We start from the raw sequence: 21,602 nt of genomic DNA, 5'->3' as shown, positions 1-21,602 counted from the left end.
GAGACACTATCCGAGGCCCCTACTCAATCCATCTCAGAGGCTGTGGCTCACTGCTGATGCTCTCCTGTTCCCAGCCAGGACTATCAACATGGTATCTTCCAGTCAATTGGCTTCAAGGAATTTCACGAGTACCTGATCACTGAGGGAAAATGCACACCAGAGACTAGTAACCAGCTTCTAAAGAAAGGTGTGACTTCCTCCATCTAACCTAGTCTTGGACATCCTTGGGTGATAGTCTGAGCTGAGGCTAGAAGAGTCCCAGCTAAAAACCGAGATTGTTATCTGTAAAGTCTAACAGTGTGCCGATTTCTTTTGCTCTTGGGCTGGGAGGTGCTGTCTCCTGACAGACAGAAAGGCTCACCTGGATGCCCATGTCTGCCGTATCTTCCAGGGATTGAGGCTCTGAAACAAGTCACCAAGAGATATGCCCGGAAGCAAAACCGATGGGTTAAAAACCGATTTTTGAGCAGTGAGTCCCACTTTTCTCCTCCTCTTCTGGATCCTTTTTGACAGAATATTGATGTCTTCTGCTCATTCAGCAAACCAGTGTTAGTTTCTAGATCTGGCCCTAGAATTTAGACCACAGGTGGGTCTTTTGCATAGATGATTATTCAGGGGTGTTTTCTGGTGATGTCTCAGGAAGGAAAAAATAGTTTCCTTCAAGTTTCCATTGAAGAGTTGTCCTTATTCCTTGAACAGATGGCCGTGGCTGCAGCAGGAGGTGGAGCAAGATAGCTCCCTGTGAGCAGGCTGGGTGTCAGGCCCGACTCCAGCTTGAGTCTTCTGCCTGAAGAGCAGGCAGAAATCTGCAGGGAGCTTTCCCAGTTCAAGTGGTCCTGGCTCTGGTGATCTTTAATAAAAAGGCAAAACATACACTGTTTGTTTGCCCTTGCTTTATCATTGGGGTCAGATACATGGTACTTGAATTGCTTCAACTGACACTTTAGCTGGACAGAACTTTTAAGGGCGAGGGAAGGAAAGAACAGTGAGATCCTGTGTCTTTTGTCACTCAATTTTGTGCTATATATGGTAATATCAAGGCTTCAAGGTGAAGGGGTAATTGTTTTTACAGATAAGAATGGGCAGACCTAGTAGAGGTCCAGTAACACACACACACACACACACACACACACACACACACACACACACACACACCCCAGCTAGAAGGTGCTAGAGCCCAGATACAGACCTGACTTTTTAAGTCTAGGCTCATGTTTCTTTTAGCTATACTGTTGGCTAACTGGCATTCCTAGTGGCCCTCGGGTCCCCAGTTGTGTGCTTATGAGCTAAAAGGAGATATATTTAAGTGTAGTGAAGTTTATCCCCACCCTAGTTTTTCTTGGAGACACTTAAAATACACTTCTGGATCATCTCCAGCTGGCTTTTTGCCGGTAGCCCTCTGCTTTCAGTCACAGCCTCCATCCCTGCCCTTTGGTGCCTTTGACCGTGTACACCTTGATGTATGGTGTCGCTTCTTCCCATTTACCCTCTGTCTGTCTGTCTTGATAAGTAGCAGGGATCCCATCTTCATCTCAGCTGAACTTGATGTTCAGAACCACAGATTTCAAGTGCAACTTCCCTTCCCAAGTCGGACAGTAAGTCTGAAACAAAAGGCTTTTTTGTAGTAGTTTAGAACTTCCTCTTGTGGTAAGGCCATAGTAATCCCTGTCTCTGCGGCAGGAGGGGTTGATGGTGCAGTGTCATATGCCCGCACCTCCTTCTGTGCAGGCGCAGTCCTGGTGCCAGAGAGAAAGGCACAGCTGCCCTGAAAGTCAGGAGCCACATTTGATTGGGCAGAGTTAGTCTTCTGGGATATGGCCTGGCAGAGAGCCAGAGGGACTTCCCCACCCCAGCTTGGCCTTGGACCCAAGCCAGAAATAGCAGCTGGGAGCCGAGAACTTGTTGAAAGGTGCTTAGACAGGGCACAGAGGCCCAACAAAGGACTTAGAGGAGAAAGGAAAATGTAGAGTGGCCTAGAAACAGGTGCAAAGCTTAACCAAGGCCAGGTGTGCTGTGGTGTTGCCTGCACCCTCCTGGTCTCACCTTTCCATGTGGTGGCAGGTGTAGGCCAGTCCGGTTTATGAAGACTCTTATTTGTGGTTGGCACACTCAAAAGGCCAGCACCTGCCAGCCGTTGGCATCCCAGTGCCTTTGATGTTTTCTGTCCACGGGACCGTGCTTCTTGCCGTCCAGTAACTGACTTCACCGAGCTATAGAAGGCAGACCAGTGTCTCTGCAGAGTGTGGGGCAACCGAAGCTAAGGTATGCAACACAGCTGGCCAGATGGGCAGATGTCTATCCCTCCATGACAGCTCCAGTCTCACGGCCGGTCCGAAGTTTGGACCAGAGTGTTGCTTGAATCCCCCTTCTTTAGATATGGCTCTTAGCATTGGGCTACCTGGCTGTAATCATATCACTTGGAAGGTAGGCACACAGGAGGATCAGGGGTCCAAGACCAACCTCAAGTACATAGCAAGTTTAAGGACAGCCTGGGCCACATGAGCCTCTGTCTCAAAAAAAAAAAGCATGGAGGGCAGAGTGAGATTCAACTAGATGAGCCCCAAGACTAGTTCTTTAGTTCAGTGGTACATTGGTTAAGGCCTGTGGTTATCCAGATGCTATCAAGGCGTATGAACCCTCTTCCCACACAGAACCATGCTTTAAGATGACATAAAGTTTAGAGCAGGCACTCACTCAAAGCTCTTAGCTTGTTCCTCCTAAAGGGCTGTTTCATAGTAGCCCTCTCAGTGGTCACCAGAGCTGATACTCCATTTTGATTTCCTTACTGGTCAAAGATTGTGCTCCCGAGTCTCTGTTTACATGGTCAGGCTTGTAGGCCGCTTTTGAGTCAAGCTTCTGGGTCTTTGGGATTGTAGCTCATATTTATAGTAGAATGAATAGCATGGTCAGAATGTCACTCCTCTGGCCCTGTGTGTTCCTCTTGAGGGTTTTAAGAGTCCTGGAAACAGAATAGATTGGGTCTTGTAGACCAGGCTCTCACAACTTTTCTTTGTCATCATTAGGACCTGGTCCCAGTGTCCCCCCAGTATATGGCTTAGAAGTCTCTGATGTTTCAAAGTGGGAGGAGTCTGTTCTGGAACCTGCTCTCAATATAGTGCAAAGTTTCATCCAGGTGACTACTAAGGAGGCATGGCCTGCTGTCGGGTTTGCAGAGTGCTTTCTTTTATTGAGACCTTTGCTGCTAACTTGGGGAGCCAAATCTCAATGGAGTAAGTCAGCGGGGCTGGCTGCGTTTAGATCCCCAAAGCTTGTTTTTAATTTCACATTTAGAAATGTTGTTGCTAAAATCTGTTAACAGCCCACCTGCTCTCTGGGGGATGAAAAAGGAATTTTGGGATAATTTGGGGAATCCCACTCCCCTTAATATCAGAGAATTGTCCCCAAATCTCTTTGAATTGAATACTCCTCCCTTTGCTCTCTTAGGGTCACAAACCTACAGCCACTCCAATGAAGATGCCGTACAATGAAACTGAGAACAAGAGAAGTTACCACATGTGTGACCTTTGTGACCGGATCATCATTGGGGACCGGGAATGGACAGGTAGAGTGCAGCTGGGGGCTGTGGGGGGGTCATGGGAACTATATTAGGGTGTGTAGGGGGTCACACTTCCTAAAACTTAGTCTTCAAGGGTTGAATGCTGGAGTCAGCTTTGTAGTAGGACAGACAGATTCCTGAGAACCTTTGCCAGACAAGTTGCCTCCGTATCCTGAAGCACAGAAGACCGCCGCCCTGCAGATGCACCTGGAATAGGAGCATCATCCCGAAAGGAGTCCCTTCGCCTTCCCTGTTAGAATGCGCTTGCGGGACAGATAGAAGTAAAGGTGTGAGGCAGCCCCTGCAAGCTGGTTGGGAGCAGAAGCACAGCTGGGAGGGCAGGTGTGCACAGGGTTCTCAGAGGCCGAGGGTCTTTTCAGCACTCTCAGGCTGATTGTTGAACTGGTGAGTGGCTCAGACTGGGAAGAAAGGTCGGGAAAAACTGAGAGAGCTAACCTGAACTAGCCTGACCCAGCCATGGGAAGCCTGCTCCGAGGATTGCTTTGCTTGGATTCTCACAGTAGATGTTTCTCGCCATATCAACCCATAGAATGATTAGGTCTGTTAACCAACATCTTTGGCAAAATGAACCCCATTGTCAGAGACCGGGACGGCCGTGTGCCCATGCAGCAGAAGAAGCCTTGATTGTTGTTGGTGTATAATGATGAAAAGGGAAGAGCGAGGGCGTCTGACTGCTTTGTAAAGGGAACTTAGTGCGTCGATTCGTCTAGTGTCCTTTGGGGAGAGCCTTAGAGAAGCAACATTTGTGAGCCTTTGTGAGCCTGGCTGTGTGAGCCTTCTTTCTATAGTACCATCTGTCCAGTCCTCCCGTGCTCCCGTCTCCCGCTGCCGTGGAGAGCAGCCCAGAGCCCAGGTTTGCCTGAAGCTCTAGTTAGAGGATAAAGCTGCCTCTTCTTCCCACACCAATTTTCTTCAGCTTCTAAATCTTCCATACTTCCACTTCCAAACCTTAAAAAAATAATGCTTTTACTATGTGTAAAAGAATTTATCCTAGGCTTAGTGGATAAAGGAGCTTTCTGGCAGACGGTCTCCTACCCCGACATACATGCACACTTAAGTAAATAAATGTTAGCCTGGCCCTCCCTCTCTTTAGGTGTTCCAGAGATTGCTTTGTAGAACGAGATAGTAAAAATTAGCCGGTGTGAAGTAGTCTTCGGGTAAGAACGAGAGGATTGGCGAGTTCATGCGGCCGTGGGCTGAGCTCCCGGCTCTTCCTGCCTGACAGAGCCTTGGCCCAGTGTGTATGTAACACAGGCCTGGGCGTGAAGGCACGGGGAGTCGAAGTTGGAGGTCAGTCTGGGCTTCAGAGTAAGACCTTGTCTCAAGCAAACAACAGCAAAAGCACATGTCTACTCTGTTATTTATTAATAGTTAAAGAAAAAGATTGTATAGTTAGATGTAAATGGTTGGGTGGTTTTTTTTTATTATTTTCTTGTTTATTTTTAGGATTAATTCTAGAAAACTCTGGCATTTTGTTTCTTTGGTTTTTGTCTTCTCAGCACATATAAAATCCAAATCTCACTTGCACCAACTGAAGAAAAGAAGAAAGCTGGACTCAGATGCTGTTCCTGCTGTCGAAAGCCAAAATAGTTCCCCAGACTGTGACCCGGAACTTAAAGAGGGGAAGTCCCCAGGGCATCATGATCAAGAGCTGAAGGCCAGGGTTTGAGAGACATGCCTAGTGGCCTTTGCAGAGAAGTGGGGATAAAGTCCAGGAGGGAGGGGAGTGTCGGTCCCACGCCTGGACTGAGGAAGGCTGGGCAGAAGCTGCTCCCCCTCCCCGCCCCTCATCTTTACTCTGTGGTGTGGTCTGCACTGGAAACAGCAGGTCTTTCAGCTCCTTGTGTGGCTCTTGTGTCTGGTAAGGATGTAGTTCAGGGTGGGATTTTTTTATTTTCTTTGAACCTTAAAGGTTTTATTTTAGAAAGAGGCACAGATTGCACATTTTCTACTTGAGGATCTTTTTTAGTGGTGAATACCAAGATTCAGTACGTCCTTTAAAAGAGAGTTCTTGTCCCTGGTGCTGGCTAAAAATATCTCACTTCCAGATGCTTTTGTAGATGACTGAAGTATTGTAAGGCACAGTCAGGAGTTCTGGATGTGAGAATGGCGGAAAGGAGCAGCCCAGAGATGATGAGGCGAGCTGTCCCAGCTCTGAGTCCACAGGAGAGGGCGTCAGGCTGAGGTGGTTGTGACCTGGGTCTTGAAGACTGGAGAAGGAACCAGAGTCTGCTGAGCTGCTCCTGTGCATAATGGCTGTCACTGCTGTCTTTCTAGGGTGGAAAGCTATACATTCTTTTGAAATGTAAATAAAGAGGTTTGTAAAACCCTCCGTTTATACACAGCATGCTGTATTGTCAGTGATAGCTCTTTCTCCGACTCTGCGTTCATCATAGTGTGGCTGCATACCGAACACTCAGTTCCTCAGATATCCCCGAGGGGCTCTGACTGAGGACTTGTAATCTGCAGCTGAAGCCCTCTCTCTGAGAATGCCTTTACTAAATATTCACTTGTAGATAGCATAGAATTCAATGTGTTTGGATGTGTAATTCAGCATTACACACTTATCACTACTATTTTCAAAACATTTTCTTCATTCCATTAAAGAACTCTGCACCTGGGAAACTAATTCTCCAGATGCATTTGTTACAAGTCTGTTCTGTCAGAGACCTTGGAGTGGGCCAAAGGGAACACAGAGATGGGAGTCCTTGTGCTTTCGGGGAATCTTAGAAATATCCATGTAATCAACCAGTGTAGACAAGAGTGCTGAAGGACAGAGAAGCTGCAGATTTCAGTGAAAAAGGGAAAGGAAGGAATCATGCAAGAAGGAGCATCTGGAGCTGGGCATGGGGGCACACATCTTTAATCCCAGCATTTAGGAGGCTAATCCCAGCACTCGGGAGGCAGAGGCAGATGGATCTCTCTGAATTTGAGGCCAGCCTGGTCTACAAAATGAGTTCCAGGACAGCCAGGACTGTTACACCTTGAAATCCTATCTCAAAAAACCAACAAAACAAAACAAAACAAAAGGAAGAAGGAGGAGCATCTCTGCTGGGTGTAAATTTTCGAACCCCAGTACTTAGAAGGCCGTATAAGAAGAATCATTTGTTCCAGGACAGCCTGGGCTATATAACAAAACCAAAACAACCCCCACATAATAGCAAAACATGAATAAATTGGCTCTGTAAATTACTTGGCACACAGGCATGAGACCCAGGTTAGATCCCCAGAACCCATCTGATGTGGTGTCAGCCTGCTGCTGCTGCTGCTGCTGCTGCTGCAACTGCTGATCTTATGTGTACCTTATGTGTTGTTTTACCTATGTGCATGTCTGTACACCGTGAGCATGCCTTTCATCTTATACCTGGAACTTAAGTTACAGATGATTGTGAGCTGCTGTGTGGTTTGCTGGGAATCAAATCCAGACCCTCTGGAAGAGCATCAAGAGCTCTTAACTGGTGAGCCATCTCTTCAGCCCTACAATATGCTTCTAATCTCATTGCTAGAGAGATAGAAACAGGATATCTGGGGGCCCCTGGCTGGCTAGCCTAGCATAATATGCCTGAGAGTGCTGAAAAGACCCCTCGGCCTCTGAGGACCCTGTGCACCACCTGCCCCTCCCAGCTGTGCTTCTGCTCCCAACTGGAAAGCATTGCATACACAAACAAGACACACTCTGGCTCAATAAAGTAGCGAACGGACTCCCAAAGTTGTCCTCTGGCTACTGTATGTGCACACTCCCCCACCATATGTACACCATACACACCTACAAAATAATAGTTGTTGTTTTTAAAGGCAGAGAGTACCTCCACGTGCACGCACACACACACACACACACACACACACACACACAAAACCCATCAAAATAAATGGCACCTGAGGGGGAGTGACACCCAAGGTCATTTCTCTGGCCTCCATGCACACATATACATTGTCCACACACACATACACAAAATAGAAACAAAGGAACCCTTCAAAGTGTGGTTACGTGTGTGCTTTGGACGCTATATAGAAATCAGGGTGAAAGACTTTGGCCTCTTAGCAGAAGTACTGACCCGCTCTTAAGTGTATTCTGTCAAAGAAGCCAACCGTGCCCCCACCCTGTCTTGTGCCTCATGTCTGATTCCCCGGTCAGTGTACTACCCTCTTGAAGAATTAGCAGGCTGGGAAGCCACATCTTGGGTGCAGAGTGCTTACAGTGAACCGAACAGTGCCGAGCACTTCAGGTACATTATCTTCTCCCAGCCGTGGATGGAGAGGCTGAAACCTGTGGGAGATAAAGGCCCAGGAGGAGTGCGGCTAGCCAGCTAGCTGGGGCAGGGCAGAGTTGCCCGAGCGGCCTGCAGATTCTAGCTGTTAAGTGTTGTGTAGAGCTGGCTTTGTTTAGGGAGGAAGCTTAGTTTCTGAAGTGCCTCACTTGGGTTACTAAATATATTTGAAAGCTTTAAAAATGTCAGCAGACAATCAAGAAAAACAAGTTTTACTAATTCTACCTCAAAAAGCCTTTAATCCTTCCATCTGAAATACCGGGAGCGGTGACTTCTCTGAACTCACTTCTGGGTCTGTTGGAATCTGAGGATGTTTTCCCTCCCATGCTCCACCAATCAGTGCCTAATGGTTTCATTAAGTGCCTGCTAAGTTCAGGGCACGGTGGTTGAGCCCTCTGCTCTCGTTAGAAACCGTGAGATCAGAGATGAAATTCCTGCAGACAGGCATCACCCTGCTGCTTTCTGGTGAAGGCCGGCAGAGAGGGAACAGTCTTTGGCCCTTCCGTGAGAGGCTCTTCAGCCTTTGTACGGGTGGAATCTGAAACAACAACATGGGTGTGCCAGTCACAGCAAGTGTGGGAAAGCCAGGTACCTGGGTCTCTTCACCCAGCAAGTCTCTGGCTAGCTGGAAGGGACCGTTGAGACAGTGTCTACTGTTTGCTCAGACTGCACCATCTGGCCTCGGCTAATCCCTAGACAAGCAGAGTCCGCCATCCAGGTCGCTTCAGCTTGCCACCAGTGGTGTTGACTGAGTGCCTTTGGTGATTAATTCCAACACACAGTGAACAGTTAGACTCATCTTCCTTGGAGGAGGAGGAGGAGGAGGAGGAGGAAGAAGAAATTAAGAATTATTTTTAAATTGTGTGTATGCTTGTGAGTGTGTGTGTGAGAGAGAGAGAGAGGGATGGGGTGGGGTGCATGCGTACTTTGATGCAGATGCCTTGGGAGGCCAGAGTTGTCAAAGCCTCTGGAGTTGGAGTTATAGGTGGCCAGGAGCTTCCTCGTGTGGGTCCTGGGAACCATACTTGGGTCCCTTGCATGATCTTAACTGAGCCATATCTTCAGCGCCCGCCACCCCTATTTTTGTTTTTTAAATAATGAGACTATACCTCAAAAACAAGGTGTGAGGAGAGAGCTGAAAAGTCCTCTGACCTCCACGCATGCCCACAGTCATGAAATAAATCTTTTTAAAAAAAGTACTTGGGGACTGGAGAGATGGTCCAGTGGTTAAGAGTACTGGCTGCTCTTCCAGAGGTCCTGAGTTCAGTTCTCAGCACCCACATGGTGGAGGCTTACAACCATCTAATGCCCTCTGCTGGCCTGCACGCATACATGCAGATGGAACACTCATACATAAATAAATTTTTAAAAAACGTTTTTAAGTACTTTGAAGAGAGTTGAGTTCTTACTCTACAACTGCCTTGCTTGGGCCTGTGAGATAACAGTGAGTGTGCTTGAGCCAAGCATGAGGACCTGTCCTGCATTCGTCTCCTGGAACCTTCATGGTAGAAGGAGAGAGCCAACTGTCTCAGACCTCCACGTGGATGCCCACAGAAGTGTGCATATACAAGAAGGCAGAAACTCGAAAATGTAAATTTAAAACAAAAAATATTTTCTTTCTTTGGAGCCCTAATCAGGAAGAGCTCATCTTTGGTCTACGCCCAGGGTTTGCTCCTTTGTAATGCTCAGTGATTATTTGTACATGGTCTCCTTCCACAGTCAACAGAGAGGGATTTCCACTTAAAACGCAGCACATGCAAACTCTGGAAGGGTGGGCTACAGTATGCCGCTGGAATCACTTGCCTGTTATCTGTAAGACTCTGGGTTTGATCCACAGTGCAACAAAACCAAAAAACTCACAACACATTAAAAGCTAACAAAACAACAGGCATGCACACACAGAGAGAGAGAGACACACACACACAAACAAGCTTTTGTGAATACAGTGACTATGTCCCACGCTGGGGACATAGTCAAATGCTTATTGAATCAGTTACATAGAGGCTAAGTGAGTCTTAACATAAGTGGTCTGTTTCAACCATCAAATGGTCTTTGCACCAGCTGAGGAAGTCTTGGGGTGGTAGCCATAGGCAGGAATTTCGTGTTTGATTAGTACCTACTTCGATGCAGTTTTCTACAATGGTGACTGGTCATTTGTAAAACCATTCTAAATATTCACAAAGAAAGGGGCACGGTTGTATTAGCTAAAGTAAAAGGCTAGGCTGCTGTAACAAAGAGACTCAACAATGCAGTGCTTTAAAGAACAAAGCATTCATTCTTCCTCATGTAACAGCTCTGGGTTCTGAGTTAGCCTTTCTGAGGAGAGCAGTCCAGGTCAGTGGGGCAGCTCTGCTCCCGATGGTCATTCAGGGACACAGGTCCCTTGTATCGGGTTGCTTCCATATCCTCTGGAGCACTGTCCTGGTCTGTGTGCTTGAAGCTGGTCACCACTGTTCCCAGCCAGGAGGAAGGGAAAAGGAGAAGAAGAGGTAGGAGGTAAGCCTGTCCTCTGAAGGCTGGGACCCAGCAGGGTCCCCTCTCAGTTTGCTCACGGCTCACTATCCATATGGCCACATCTACCCACCAGAGAGACTGAGAAATAAGCCAAGTCCTGTGCCGAGAACTGAGGAGAGCAGACTTAGGTAGACAGCATGTAGCCTTCACTAAATTGGTACATAGAAAACTAAATTCCAGACTTGGTTAGTGAATTACCTCTGTTAACTTGCTAGGGGCCAGGCATGGTGGTACATGACTTTAATTCCAGCACTTGGGAGGCAGACGCAGGAGGATCTCTGAGTTTGAGGTCAGCCAGTTCTACAGAGAAAGTTCCAGGACAGCCACAGAGAAATCCTGTGTAGAAAACCCAAATTGGGGGCTAGGGGTGGGGGCAAGGAGCGAGATCACAGTCACATAAGCTGCCTTCTGAGCTGTCTCAGAAAAGTTGAACATGATGAATTCCTGGCTGGTAGAACTTTAAGAATAAAAGTGGGTTGGGGATTTGGCTCAGTGGTAGAATGCTTGCCTAGCAAGCTCGAGGCCCTGGGTTCGATCCTCAGCTCAAAAAAAAAAAACAAAAAAAAAAAACAAAAAAAAAAAACAAGAATAAAAGCATTACAGAGATGTGAAGCTCTTGAGCCTTGGTCAACCACCAAGGTGCTGAAGAGGTGGTGGGGGCATGGAAACAGCTCTGATATAACTACCCCAGGTTTCTTTTATGGGGGGAAATCCCACTGTTTGTAATTGTAGCTGAACATACACTCCTACCTAATCTGTTCTCTGTATAATTAAGTAACTTCTTCATGTACAGAATGGAATGACCTCCATTCCAGGGGGCATTGTAAGAATTAAGGGAGGCTCTTTTGTGTGGATAATACATTCACTTGTCAGTACAGTGTCCAGCAAATAGTAGGTATGAATTCAATTTATCTGTTTTATTGGAGAGAACCTGAGAATGCTGCTAACATGTTGACTTATGGAATGTTGTCGGTTCTCAGCACTTAATCAGGGCAAGTTCTGACTTGGCCAACTGAGCACTTTAAAGCCAAAAATGATGCCTCCGTCTCACCTCCCATGTTTGGTTGGTCAGTGTCTGCTTGCTCGACTAGGTCTGTTTTCCTCTCTGCTCAGCTATGGCTCTGACTTTATTTCACTTGAAGTGCCGTGTTCCCTGCTCTGCCTAGTAAGCACCTGCGTGCACGTCAAGGCTGAGATTTCACGTCCTCTCCTGAAGAGAAGAGGCTTCTTTGGGATGTAGAGATGGCTCAGCAGTTAAAAGCACTGGCTGCTCTTGTAGAGGATCCAGGTTCAGTTCCCAGCACCCACACCAGGCAGCTCACAACAGCCTATAACTTCAGCTACAGAGGGACCCCACACCACTGGCTTCTGAGGGTACCTGTGCTTATGTGTACACACACACAAACACACAATTCAAAATTAAAATTGTGGCTCTTGGCATGTTTCTCCTCACTGTGTGGTCACTAACAGCTACATTTTACACTAGGGAGGACTTACACACCACTGGCTGCCAGGTACCGTCCTGGGTATCTTTACCCGTACTCACACAAACTTCACAACAGCCCAAACGAGCCGAGGAGCCATTGCTATTATTAGCTCTGTTTTACAGTTGAGGGAAGCGGTTCAGGACAGGCTGGGATCTGAAAGGAGGTGGGTGGCTCCAGTCTGTTCCGTGTCCCTGTTCTGCCGTGACACATCCCACCTGTCACTGTCTCGCTCCTGCTGGACTGGAAATTCCGCCAGGATGTGAATCCTTATCTTAAGACCAACCTGCAACAGTAGTGGGTAGTCAGTAGCTAGCCAGACTGGATCCTGCAAGGCGCGCCTCCCTAGTCGAGGCCCCCCTTCATTGAGCACTCACTGTGCCAGGCCTTGTAGGCTAAACACATGTGCACTTCACGATGTTCCCTGAAACAGCCCAGGCATTGTGTTACCACCGTGTTACAAAGGAGTGAACACGCACAGAATGCTGGCAGAGTCAGCACCCGACTAGTAGCTGGGTACTAGAAAGAGCTCTGGGGGCAGGGCACCTACAACAGCCTGCTGCTGCCTGCAATTGTGGGTGAGTTCAGGCTGGAACTCACCAAGCTTCTGAGATCAACCTTCAGCTCAGGACAGTCATCCTGCTTCTGCTTCCCAGGGGCTAGGATTATAGGTATCTCCGGCACAGCCAGGGCTGTTTGTTTTTATCCTTTTTCTTTAAGCCAGTCTTTACAATTTTCTAGCTTCATTTAGGTATTGTTGACAAAACTATACTTAAGGTGTATAACACAGTGATTTGATTATATATTATGAAGTGCTTAACCCATTTAGTTAACATCTAGTAACATTTGTTGAACTAAGATTTGGAGCCAGGTTGGGCAGACTCCAAACTCATACTTGACTGGACTTCTTCAAGTATGTTCCTGAAGGGGTTTTTAATGTTCAAATTATTTGTATTGTGTCTACTTCTAAGAAGGGGCCAAGAGAAGAAAAAGAAAAATCCTAAAGTGCTAACTTTATTAAAGACTCATGATTACAAATAAAATAGGCCCAATTCGAACTCAAATAAAAAGGTGAATTTATCATCATGTTACTGAAATGTCTCATCAATGCAAGGACAGGGCATTTGGTGGCACTTGCCTTTAATCTCAGTGATCGAGATCCTGAGACATGAGGAATGACACAAGTCTGAGGCCAGCTTGGGGCCCAGTGAATGAGACCTGTGTCAAGTCCATCCCCACCACAATAAATTCAAGGTCAGGAAAACATCTAGTCCTTAGACACAACTTGGATACTTAGCCCATGGCTGTGGAAATGCCCTCTGCCCATCAGCTTACCCCTAGTCTGCAAACAGGCTTCCTCTGCTGGCTAGAAGCAGGTCTGCTCATAACACTTAAGTCTTGCCTCTGAACAATCTGGGTACCAAGAGGTGCCTCACACCTCTTAGGGTTCCTGGTGTCTAGACAATAACAAGTGTGGACAAGGAGGTGGAGAAATGGGAGCTTGTACACTGTTGGTGAGAGTGTGAAATGGCACAGCCACTGTGCAAAAAATTAAAACTAGGCTGGCGAGATGGCTCAGTGGTTAAAAGCACTTGCTGCTCTTGCAGAGGTCCCAGGTCCCACATCTCACAACTGTCAGTAACTTTAGCTCTAGGGGATCCACCCTCTTCTGGCCTCCACAGTCACCAGGCATTCATACATACTCACAGACAGACACTCACACACATAAAAACAAATCTCTGTTTAGAAATTGAAAACAATTGTGGGCAAGGATCTGGTTCAGCGAGTAAAGGCTTGTACAAGCATGAGGACCTGAGTTCAGCTCCCCTAGTACCCATGTAAAAATGGGGTGGTAGCTCCATGTGCCTGTAACCCCAGTGTTGGGGGGCAGAGACAGGTGGGTTTTAGGAGCCAGCCCAGCCCAAATAAGCTGCTAGTTCAGTGAGAGACATAGACTCAAGAGAATAAGGTGGAGAGCAGTGGAGGAAGACACCTATACCCAACTCTAGTAAATGGATACGTGCGCCATACACACTCAGGCATGCACACCACACACAAATATCACACACGTATAAAAAACAGTTGCCATATGACCTGGTGCTTTCATGTCCATACATATTTCAGAACACAAGGCAGCATCTCAGAGATACCTGTACACCTGTTTCCATAGCAGCAGCAATGCCCTTCGAGAGATGGTTGGATGAACAAAACTGTGAAGTGTGTGTATGGTGAGATATTCAGCCTATGAAGGAAGTCCTGACACATGCCGCAGAATGGGTGAACTTTGGTCACGTGCTGCTCAATGAAATAAGACATCCCCTAAAAGATGAATGGGGACGGTTCCACTTAAGGCATCTGGAGTGCATAAACAGGAAGTGCTCTGATGGCTGCCAGGGCCCAAAGGGAGGGGCACATAGGAATTGTTCAATGGCTTAGGATTTGGGTTTTGCAAGATGAAATGAACCTGCTCAATGGTGTTGAACCATCATTACGAATGGTTGAGCTGATAACTCTTTTGGTTTTTTTGAGACAGGGTTTCTCTGTGTAGCTCTAGCCATCCTGAAAATTACTCTGAAGACCAGGCTGGCCTCAACTCTGAGAGATCTACCTACCTCTGCCTCCCAAGTGCTGGGATTAAAGGTATGCACCACCACTGCCCAGCTGAGCTGATAACTTTTAAGACTCTTCCCCCATCCCAGATTTTTTAAGATTCATTTTTACTTTATGTGTGTGAGTGTTTTGCCTGCATGTATGTATGTGTACCATATTTGTGCAGTGCTTGGCAAAAGCCAGGAGAAGGCATAGAATCCCCTGGGACTGTTGTTACAGACACTTGTTATCTGCCATGTGGGTACTGGAAATCAAACCTGAGTCATCTGGAACAGCAACCAATGCTCATAACCTCTGAGCCATCTCTCAAGCCCCCAATGAAAAGAAATCTTAAAAAGGAGCCAGGTGTGATGTTATGCATTTATAATCCTATAACTCGGAAGCCTGAAGCTTCCAAGTTCCAGGAAAGCCTGGGCTACCTAAGAAATATGTCTAGGGGGACAAAAGTCTGTGGAAGAGATTCATTAGCCCAGCTTGGATGTAGTACATACACTGAGGCCCATCAATCATACTGGGATGGAATTCTAAAAGGATGAGGCAGTTCCCATGGAAACCAAATGGACATAATGGATTTGCAGTCCTTCCTAGAAGGTGTGTGGGTTTGGAAGAAGGGGAAAGGTGCTAGATACAGTGGCACATCTCCAGCTGCAGAGTTACTGCCTGCAGGGAGCATAGTCTGTTCTCTAGCAGCGGAACTGGGCTTAAGCTGATTCAAACTCCATGTAGGTGGCTCTGCCATGTCTCCATCAGATATCTGTAATAATCACTCCCTATAAATGTGTAGCTTAGCAGTGTTTGTGCAGAGCAACTTACCTCACAAGCCCTTACCAAAAAAAAAAAAAAAAAAAAAAAAACCAAAAAAAAAACCCCTCTGAATAAATGAAGAAACAGAGTCAGCATTTAAATGACTCAACAGGGTTGGTGTTATTTCACTCATGAAGACTAAAGGCCAATGTGAATGCATTTAGGTATAAAGGAGGATTTATTGACTCATGGGATCCAAGGAAGAGTCGAGCATGAGTCCCCCCACTCCCCAAGGGCAGACGATGCAGCTGGGCTTCAAAACAACTGCCACCAAGGACTCAGACACTGCCAGCTCTGTCTCTGCCCTGTTAGTCTCTGTTTGCCTGGGGCACTTGCCCTCCATGCAAACCAGTGTTGCTCAAATGGCCACGAAGCTCCCGAACTTTGCAGCCACTGCAGAGACATGGGCCTGAGTCCCTAGTCTGTCCCTGGTTAAAGCTGAGAGGTGCATGTTGTTATTCCCACTTGGATCAAACAGGATAGCCTGTCCTGAGAACCGGTTAGCTCCCTGTGGAAGTGTATGATGAGAGGGACTGGGGACAGTTTTCTGAATGTGGTAGAGATGGGGGTCGGTGGCCATAGCAGTGGCCGGGGTCTCCTGGATGCTGTGTCTGGTAGCACATGGTACCTAGGGCTTGTCTACCCTGTCGGCTCCATCTCTGTGAGGCCCCTGGGATGCTGCATGATCTGGTATGAAGCTGGGGTCAGACTTTGAGTCACCAGAAGCAGGATAATGAAGGCTGCTGAAGCCTGTCTGCCTGAGCCTCGGTGTGAATTTCAAGGGAGTTGAGGGACATAGACTTCTGTACGAATGTTATTTGTAGATTCGAAATGTCTGCTCTAGTTTGACCTGGTGGTCCAAGGCCCATAAACTCAGCTTCTTGGGAGGGAGGTTGAAGCAGGAGAAAGTCGAGGCCAACTACAGCTACAGGAGTTCAAGGCCAGCTTGGGCAACTTAGTGAGAAGCTATTTCAAAGTTTAAAAACAAACAAAAACTTTGAGTATGTAGCTCAGTGGTAGAGAGCTTGCCTGGTATACACCAGGCCCTGGGTTGGTTCAATCACCAGTACCGATGAAATCTAGTCTGTCTGTCCTGCTTGATCTGTTTGAGGTGAAGTTGTGTGGGAACTGATGGGTTCCCGATGGCACATAGCACCAGCCCACTCTCCAAGCTTTTACCATTGGAACCAGCCTCTCCTCTCCCCCCTCTTCCCACCCCTTCCTGCTCTCCTTTCTCCCTGTGTTGTCTCAGCTGGCTTTCTGGTCTCCAGCCATTCTCCTGCCTCGGGCCTCCTGTGTAGCTGGGACCAGTGGTGCTTGCCACCGTTCCTGGGTGCAGACAAACCTTGTAAGTGTTCTCTGAGACCAGGCAGGCTGGTGCGTGGCTTTAATCCCAGCACCCGAGAAACTGTATAGTGAGACCCTGACTTAGAAACAAAAGCCATACACAACCCAGACACTGTGTTCTCCTTCAAAGCATTCACAGTTTGCAATGTTTCCATGTCAGTGTGGAAAGGGGTCTGAGAATAAGGTTCAGTTATTTTCAGACAAGGTTTTTGCTTTAACAACTTTTTTTTTTAATTAAAAACATGTTTCATATTTATTTTTTGTTTTGGTTGTTTTTGTTGTTGTTGTTTCTTGAAACAAAGTCTCATCGCGTGGCCCTGGCTGTCCTGGAACTCACTATGTAGACCAGGCTGGCCTTGAACTCACAGAGATGCTCCTGCCTTTGCCTCCCAAGTGGCTGGGATTAAAGTCATGCACCATCATGCCCAGTACATTTATTTGGTTCTTTGTTTGGGCAGGGGGTGTGCCAGCTCTCTCCTTCTGCCATGAGTTCTGGGAATTGAACTAAGGTCATCAGGGTTGGTGGCAACCTCCTCTACACACTGAGCCATCTTGCTGGCCCTGAATATAGGCTTGTCTTGTCTATAGATCACTCTGCTGAATAAAACTACACATAAATTCCACTGTTCTGTGCAAAGCTTGGGGTTTGGTCCCTAGGTCCCTCAACTTCAATCACCTCCCCTGTGGGACATATTTTAAGATTCACTGATTTAGATGAGCTGCTTTATATAGCATCAGATGGAGAAATGGAGTCCCTGAGAGGCTAGGCAGTCACCCACAGCAGAACCGAGTGAGTGCAGAGTAGCAGCTGGAGCTCTGGCCTGCTGGTTTGGGGGGCAGGGATGTTCTTTGTACTGTGTGGCGCCTCTTCTCTAGATCTTTTGAATAAACCTCCAACAAAATGGTTGTATTTTTCTTCTATCCCATCTTAATTTGTACTGAACTAGCATGGAGTTGAGTAGAGGATTCTGGGAGTCTAATAAACAGATAAAAGCTTTATAATTAGGAATGTGTTATGTATTCAGCAGACTTAATGAGTGCTTGCTGTTCACCGTTCTAGGTGCTAGACACCAGTAAACAAGAGAGTTCCTGTCTTCAAAGCGTTCCAGCTTTCTGTGCTGTGGGGGATTTGGGGGGGGGGGCGGGCATCAGTGATGAATGCTAAAGAGAGGCTATCGGGAAACATATGGCTTTACCTGGCCTGTGCAGAGGAGTCTGGGAAGGTTTTCCTAAGAAACGGCATCTAAGACATACTGGAAGCGAGCCGGGTAGAAAGGTACCCGCAGGAACGGATGATAGAGTGCACTATAGACCATCTGTCAAAAGATAACAACAGTCAGGTGGTCTGTGGAGAGAGAACTGGAAGCTGTGTGGACAGTGGACCAGCTGAGGGTGGTTCAGATACTTCGCAGGTACGGCCGGGAATGTAGCTCATTAGCAGAGTGACTCCCCTGTACAAGGTCCTGGGTTCAGTTCCCAGCACAAAAGAAAGAAAGGAAAGAGAAAGAGACTCTTAATGAAAACGAAGGAAGGAACCGGATGTTCAGGTTGAGTCGGGCTCTCACTCTGGTCTGGAGACAGTGTCTACGAGTTAGTGAAATCGAAGGAAGGAACCGGATGTTCAGGTTGAGTCCGGGCCTCACTCTGGTCTGGAGACAGTGTCTGTGAGTTGGCAGCATTGACTGGATCTGAAGTTGTGGAAGATGAGATTACTGGAGTGTGGGGGCGGGGCACAGAGTGAGGGGAGGAACAGTCCCGAGAGAACCTTGAACAAAGACACAACATCTCAAAAGAGCTTTGACAGGGGAGTAGTAGTAAGGAAGCTGGAGAGAGACCAAGTGTAAGGATTTTAGTGAGAAGGCCATCAGTGGTGACCTTGGTTAGAGAAGGGCCCTCTGGGGTTAGAAAACAGAAGCCACCTTTTAGTGGCTTGAAGAGAGGCAGGAGAGGAGGTGGCCGTGGCGTCTTTGAAGTCTTGAAGGGAAGGAGCAAGGCTTGGGGTTCGGAGGAAGTTTTTCCTTTGTTTCTGAGACTTTCTCAAGATTCAATGCTAGCTGGTAGGAGCTCGTGGTGACAGCTATTAGGTGTGGCTTCTCCTTTTGTGAGAGATGTAAAGGCCTGCGTTGTTCCTTCATGCTGTCTGTAGGTGGAAGTGGGCTCATCAACTCATCCCTTTCCCTCCAGGCACTTGTCTGGGGACCCCTCAGAGAGGGCAAAGCAAGATGGCTGTTCACCCCTGCTATAGACCGGATAAGAACTCTTGAGTGGGAAAGCGAGTGACCACCCTGAAGGTTTTAAGGATCTACCACCCTCAGAAAACACCTGCTGCTAGAAGGGAAGTGGGGTGATACCTGACTGATTTTCTGTTCAAAAGATGCTATATAATTAACTCAGAAGCAGCAGTCCTACAAATGGACTAATCGGGGATAAAGAAGGATTAGAAGGTGATTAGGGATGTGGTTACTAAAAAAAAGAAAAAGGGGGAAGCAGTGAAAGGCAGGATGAACACACAGATTCAATAAATGAATGATCGCCTGTGCTCTACCACATAAGAAACTAAGATCTAAGAAAAGCTAGGAGGGAACAATGATGGAAAATGGGGTTTAAGAAACCATAAATGGACGGACTCTTGACTAATAATGAACTAGATGGTAGACACCTGTTGAGCGCCTGCTCCATGGTAAGCCCTCTCCAAGGAAGAACATGGCCAGTGATGGCGGTACCACGGGGTAAAAACTACCCTCCTGGTCTTGTGGATGGTGAGAACGAAGCAGAGAAGTCGCACATGCACAAGTTTGCAAGGGTAGGAGGTGGGAAACCTTGCTCTGCAGTGCTGTGTTGCGTCGCCTCTTGTCTCACTCTGAGGCCAAATTATTCAGGCAGCCTCTGAGTGGTTTGTGCTGTCTCCCAACTGCAAGATTCTGCTGCTGGGAAAACACCCAAGAGCGAGACAGACTGCGTCCCTGCTTAGAGCCTACTTCTAGTGGAGAGAGGGAGAGGAAATATGCAGGCAAACAATCGGAAAGGCCCAGCAAGTCCTAGGAGGCAGAACTGGAGAAGCTGGGAAGACTGAGCAGCTGTTGCTGCTTCTACCTCAGAAGGGAGAGTCAGGGAAGACCCTGTGAGGGTACGCCATTACCTTAACCAGACTTGGCAACGAATCAGTCATACTGCACCACAGAGCGGAGGGAACTGTAGGTATGGCAATGTCCAGGTGGGGATGATCTTGGTGTGTGGTCAAGGACCAGAAAAATGAGAGTGGGGCCCACAGTGTGGGTGCAGGAGGTTTGTAAACTGCGAAGGCGGTGTCTCGGGGTAGATTCAGGCAGAACCTGGGAAGTTGAGGAATTTGTATTTTAGTTGCAACAGAAGGAAGGCAAGAATCTTTCCAGGTTTGTTTGTGTGCCCAGGGAAGAATATGATCTAATTCGTGGGTTAAGGATGAGTCTGAACCGGGTGTGATAGCACTTGCATGGATTCCCAGCACCTGGGAGGCAGAGGCAGGAGGACCGAGAATTTGAACATAATGACACCCTACCTTAAAAAACCAAACCATGTTGGGCGGCGGTGGTGCACACCTTTAATCCCAGCACTCAGAAGGCAGAGGCAGGCAGATCTCTGAGTTTGAGGCCAGCCTGGTCTACAGAGGGAGTTCCAGGATAGCCAGGGCTACACAGTGAAACTCTGTCTCAAAAGAAAAAAAAAAATCAATCAATAAATGAGAGCTCAGGCATGGTGGCGTAATGCACCTGGAGAGAGGAGGGAGCTGGATCTTTGTGAGTTTGAGGCCAGCTTGGTCTAGGTCTATATAGAAGGTTTCAGGCCAGCCAGGGCCTGTGAGGATCTGTCTTAAAAAGGAAGCAAACCAGCAAAGAAATAAAGTGGAAAGGGAGAGGAAGGGAAGGGAGGGGAGGAGAGGGGAGGGGAGGGGAGGGGAGGGGAGGAGAGGGGAGGGGAGGGGAGGAGAGGGGAGCAGAATACTCTAGCTGAGACCAAGGCCTGGAGCTCAGAAGATTGGGTGGGTTAATATTAATGTGTCTCTCATAGCTCATACCTGTAAGCCCCGAACTCAGGAGGCTGAGGCAGCCAAACCACCCTGAGTTCCTCATAATGAAAAACTGGCTAATAAGTAAATAACTAATAAGTAAGAAAAAAGAAAGAAAAGGCTGCTTCTGTGCCTTGGCGCTGGCTCCCCAGTTTATCTTGTCGATGACTTACACAGGTGGCAGATGCTCCCCCCAGAAAAGGGGATTAGCGTTCCTGAACTCCCTTAGAACAGTACGTGCTCCCCTCAAACCCCACCCCCCAGCTCCTAGCTTATTAGACCCGTAGAGACCAACAGGTTCCTGCCGCTGCTCCCAGGAAGGCGGCTGCAGCTGGGTCCAAGCTGGGTCTACTTGAACGCAGAAGAGAACAGCCATGTTTGGGCAGACACACAAAATAAATATTTGTTGTATGAACTGGTGCCCTGCAAAACGGTGAAGACTAGTCCACAGAGAAGGAAGGAGCAGATGTGGGAGCGAAGCCCAGGCAAGGAGGAGAGGGAGATAAAGAGCTTCCTGGTGACGTCCTTCCTGGCTCTGTAGCTCCTGAGGCCTAGTGTCTGCCCTTGGGTCCTTGAGATAGCTCTGTTCTCTTAGAAAACACCCCATTTTCTGTGAATGTCTTCTCTATGCACCGCTACCACTCTTGTTCCTGGTTGGGCACGTTTATAGCTCCTGTCCTTCATGGCCATGCTGCTCTGTGTGTGTGTGTGTGTGTGCGTGTGCGTGTGCGTGTGCGTGTGCGTGTGCGTGTGCGTGTGCGTGTGCGTGTGCGTGTCATATGGTGCCCTCGCTTTCCACAGCCTTGCCAACATGTGCTTATCTTTGTTTCTAGATGTGACAATATCTTTTTTTTTTTGGTTTTTCGAGACAGGGTTTCTCTGTGCAGCTTTGCGCCTTTCCTGGGACTCACTTGGTAGCCCAGGCTGGCCTCGAACTCACAGAGATCCGCCTG

The 21,602-nt window shown here is 47.7% G+C and overlaps 1 protein-coding gene across 2 annotated transcripts in view; it reads left to right on the top strand.

The window, feature by feature from the left end:
- Positions 1–5,922, top strand: part of Trit1 (tRNA isopentenyltransferase 1) — a 48,994-nt gene extending 43,072 nt beyond the window's left edge. The window contains exons 7-11 of one of the 2 annotated variants that reach the window (XM_052715940.1): positions 75–187; positions 392–469; positions 3,024–3,133; positions 3,445–3,562; positions 5,077–5,922. In XM_052715940.1, the coding sequence (XP_052571900.1) occupies positions 75–187; positions 392–469; positions 3,024–3,133; positions 3,445–3,562; positions 5,077–5,246 (589 nt within the window). In that variant the 3' untranslated portion in view covers positions 5,247–5,922. The remainder of the gene's footprint in view (positions 1–74; positions 188–391; positions 470–3,023; positions 3,134–3,444; positions 3,563–5,076) is intronic. The other variant, XM_052715941.1, reaches the window with a different exon arrangement.
- The last annotated feature ends 15,680 nt before the right edge of the window (positions 5,923–21,602 follow it).

Source organism: Peromyscus californicus, unplaced genomic scaffold (genome assembly GCF_007827085.1).
Source record: "Peromyscus californicus insignis strain IS unplaced genomic scaffold, ASM782708v3 Scaffold_5__1_contigs__length_169319896, whole genome shotgun sequence".
In the NCBI taxonomy this organism is placed as follows: Eukaryota; Metazoa; Chordata; class Mammalia; order Rodentia; family Cricetidae; genus Peromyscus; species Peromyscus californicus.
The sequence above is the reverse complement of the archived record's forward strand: the minus strand, read 5'-3'. Positions and strand labels throughout refer to the sequence as shown.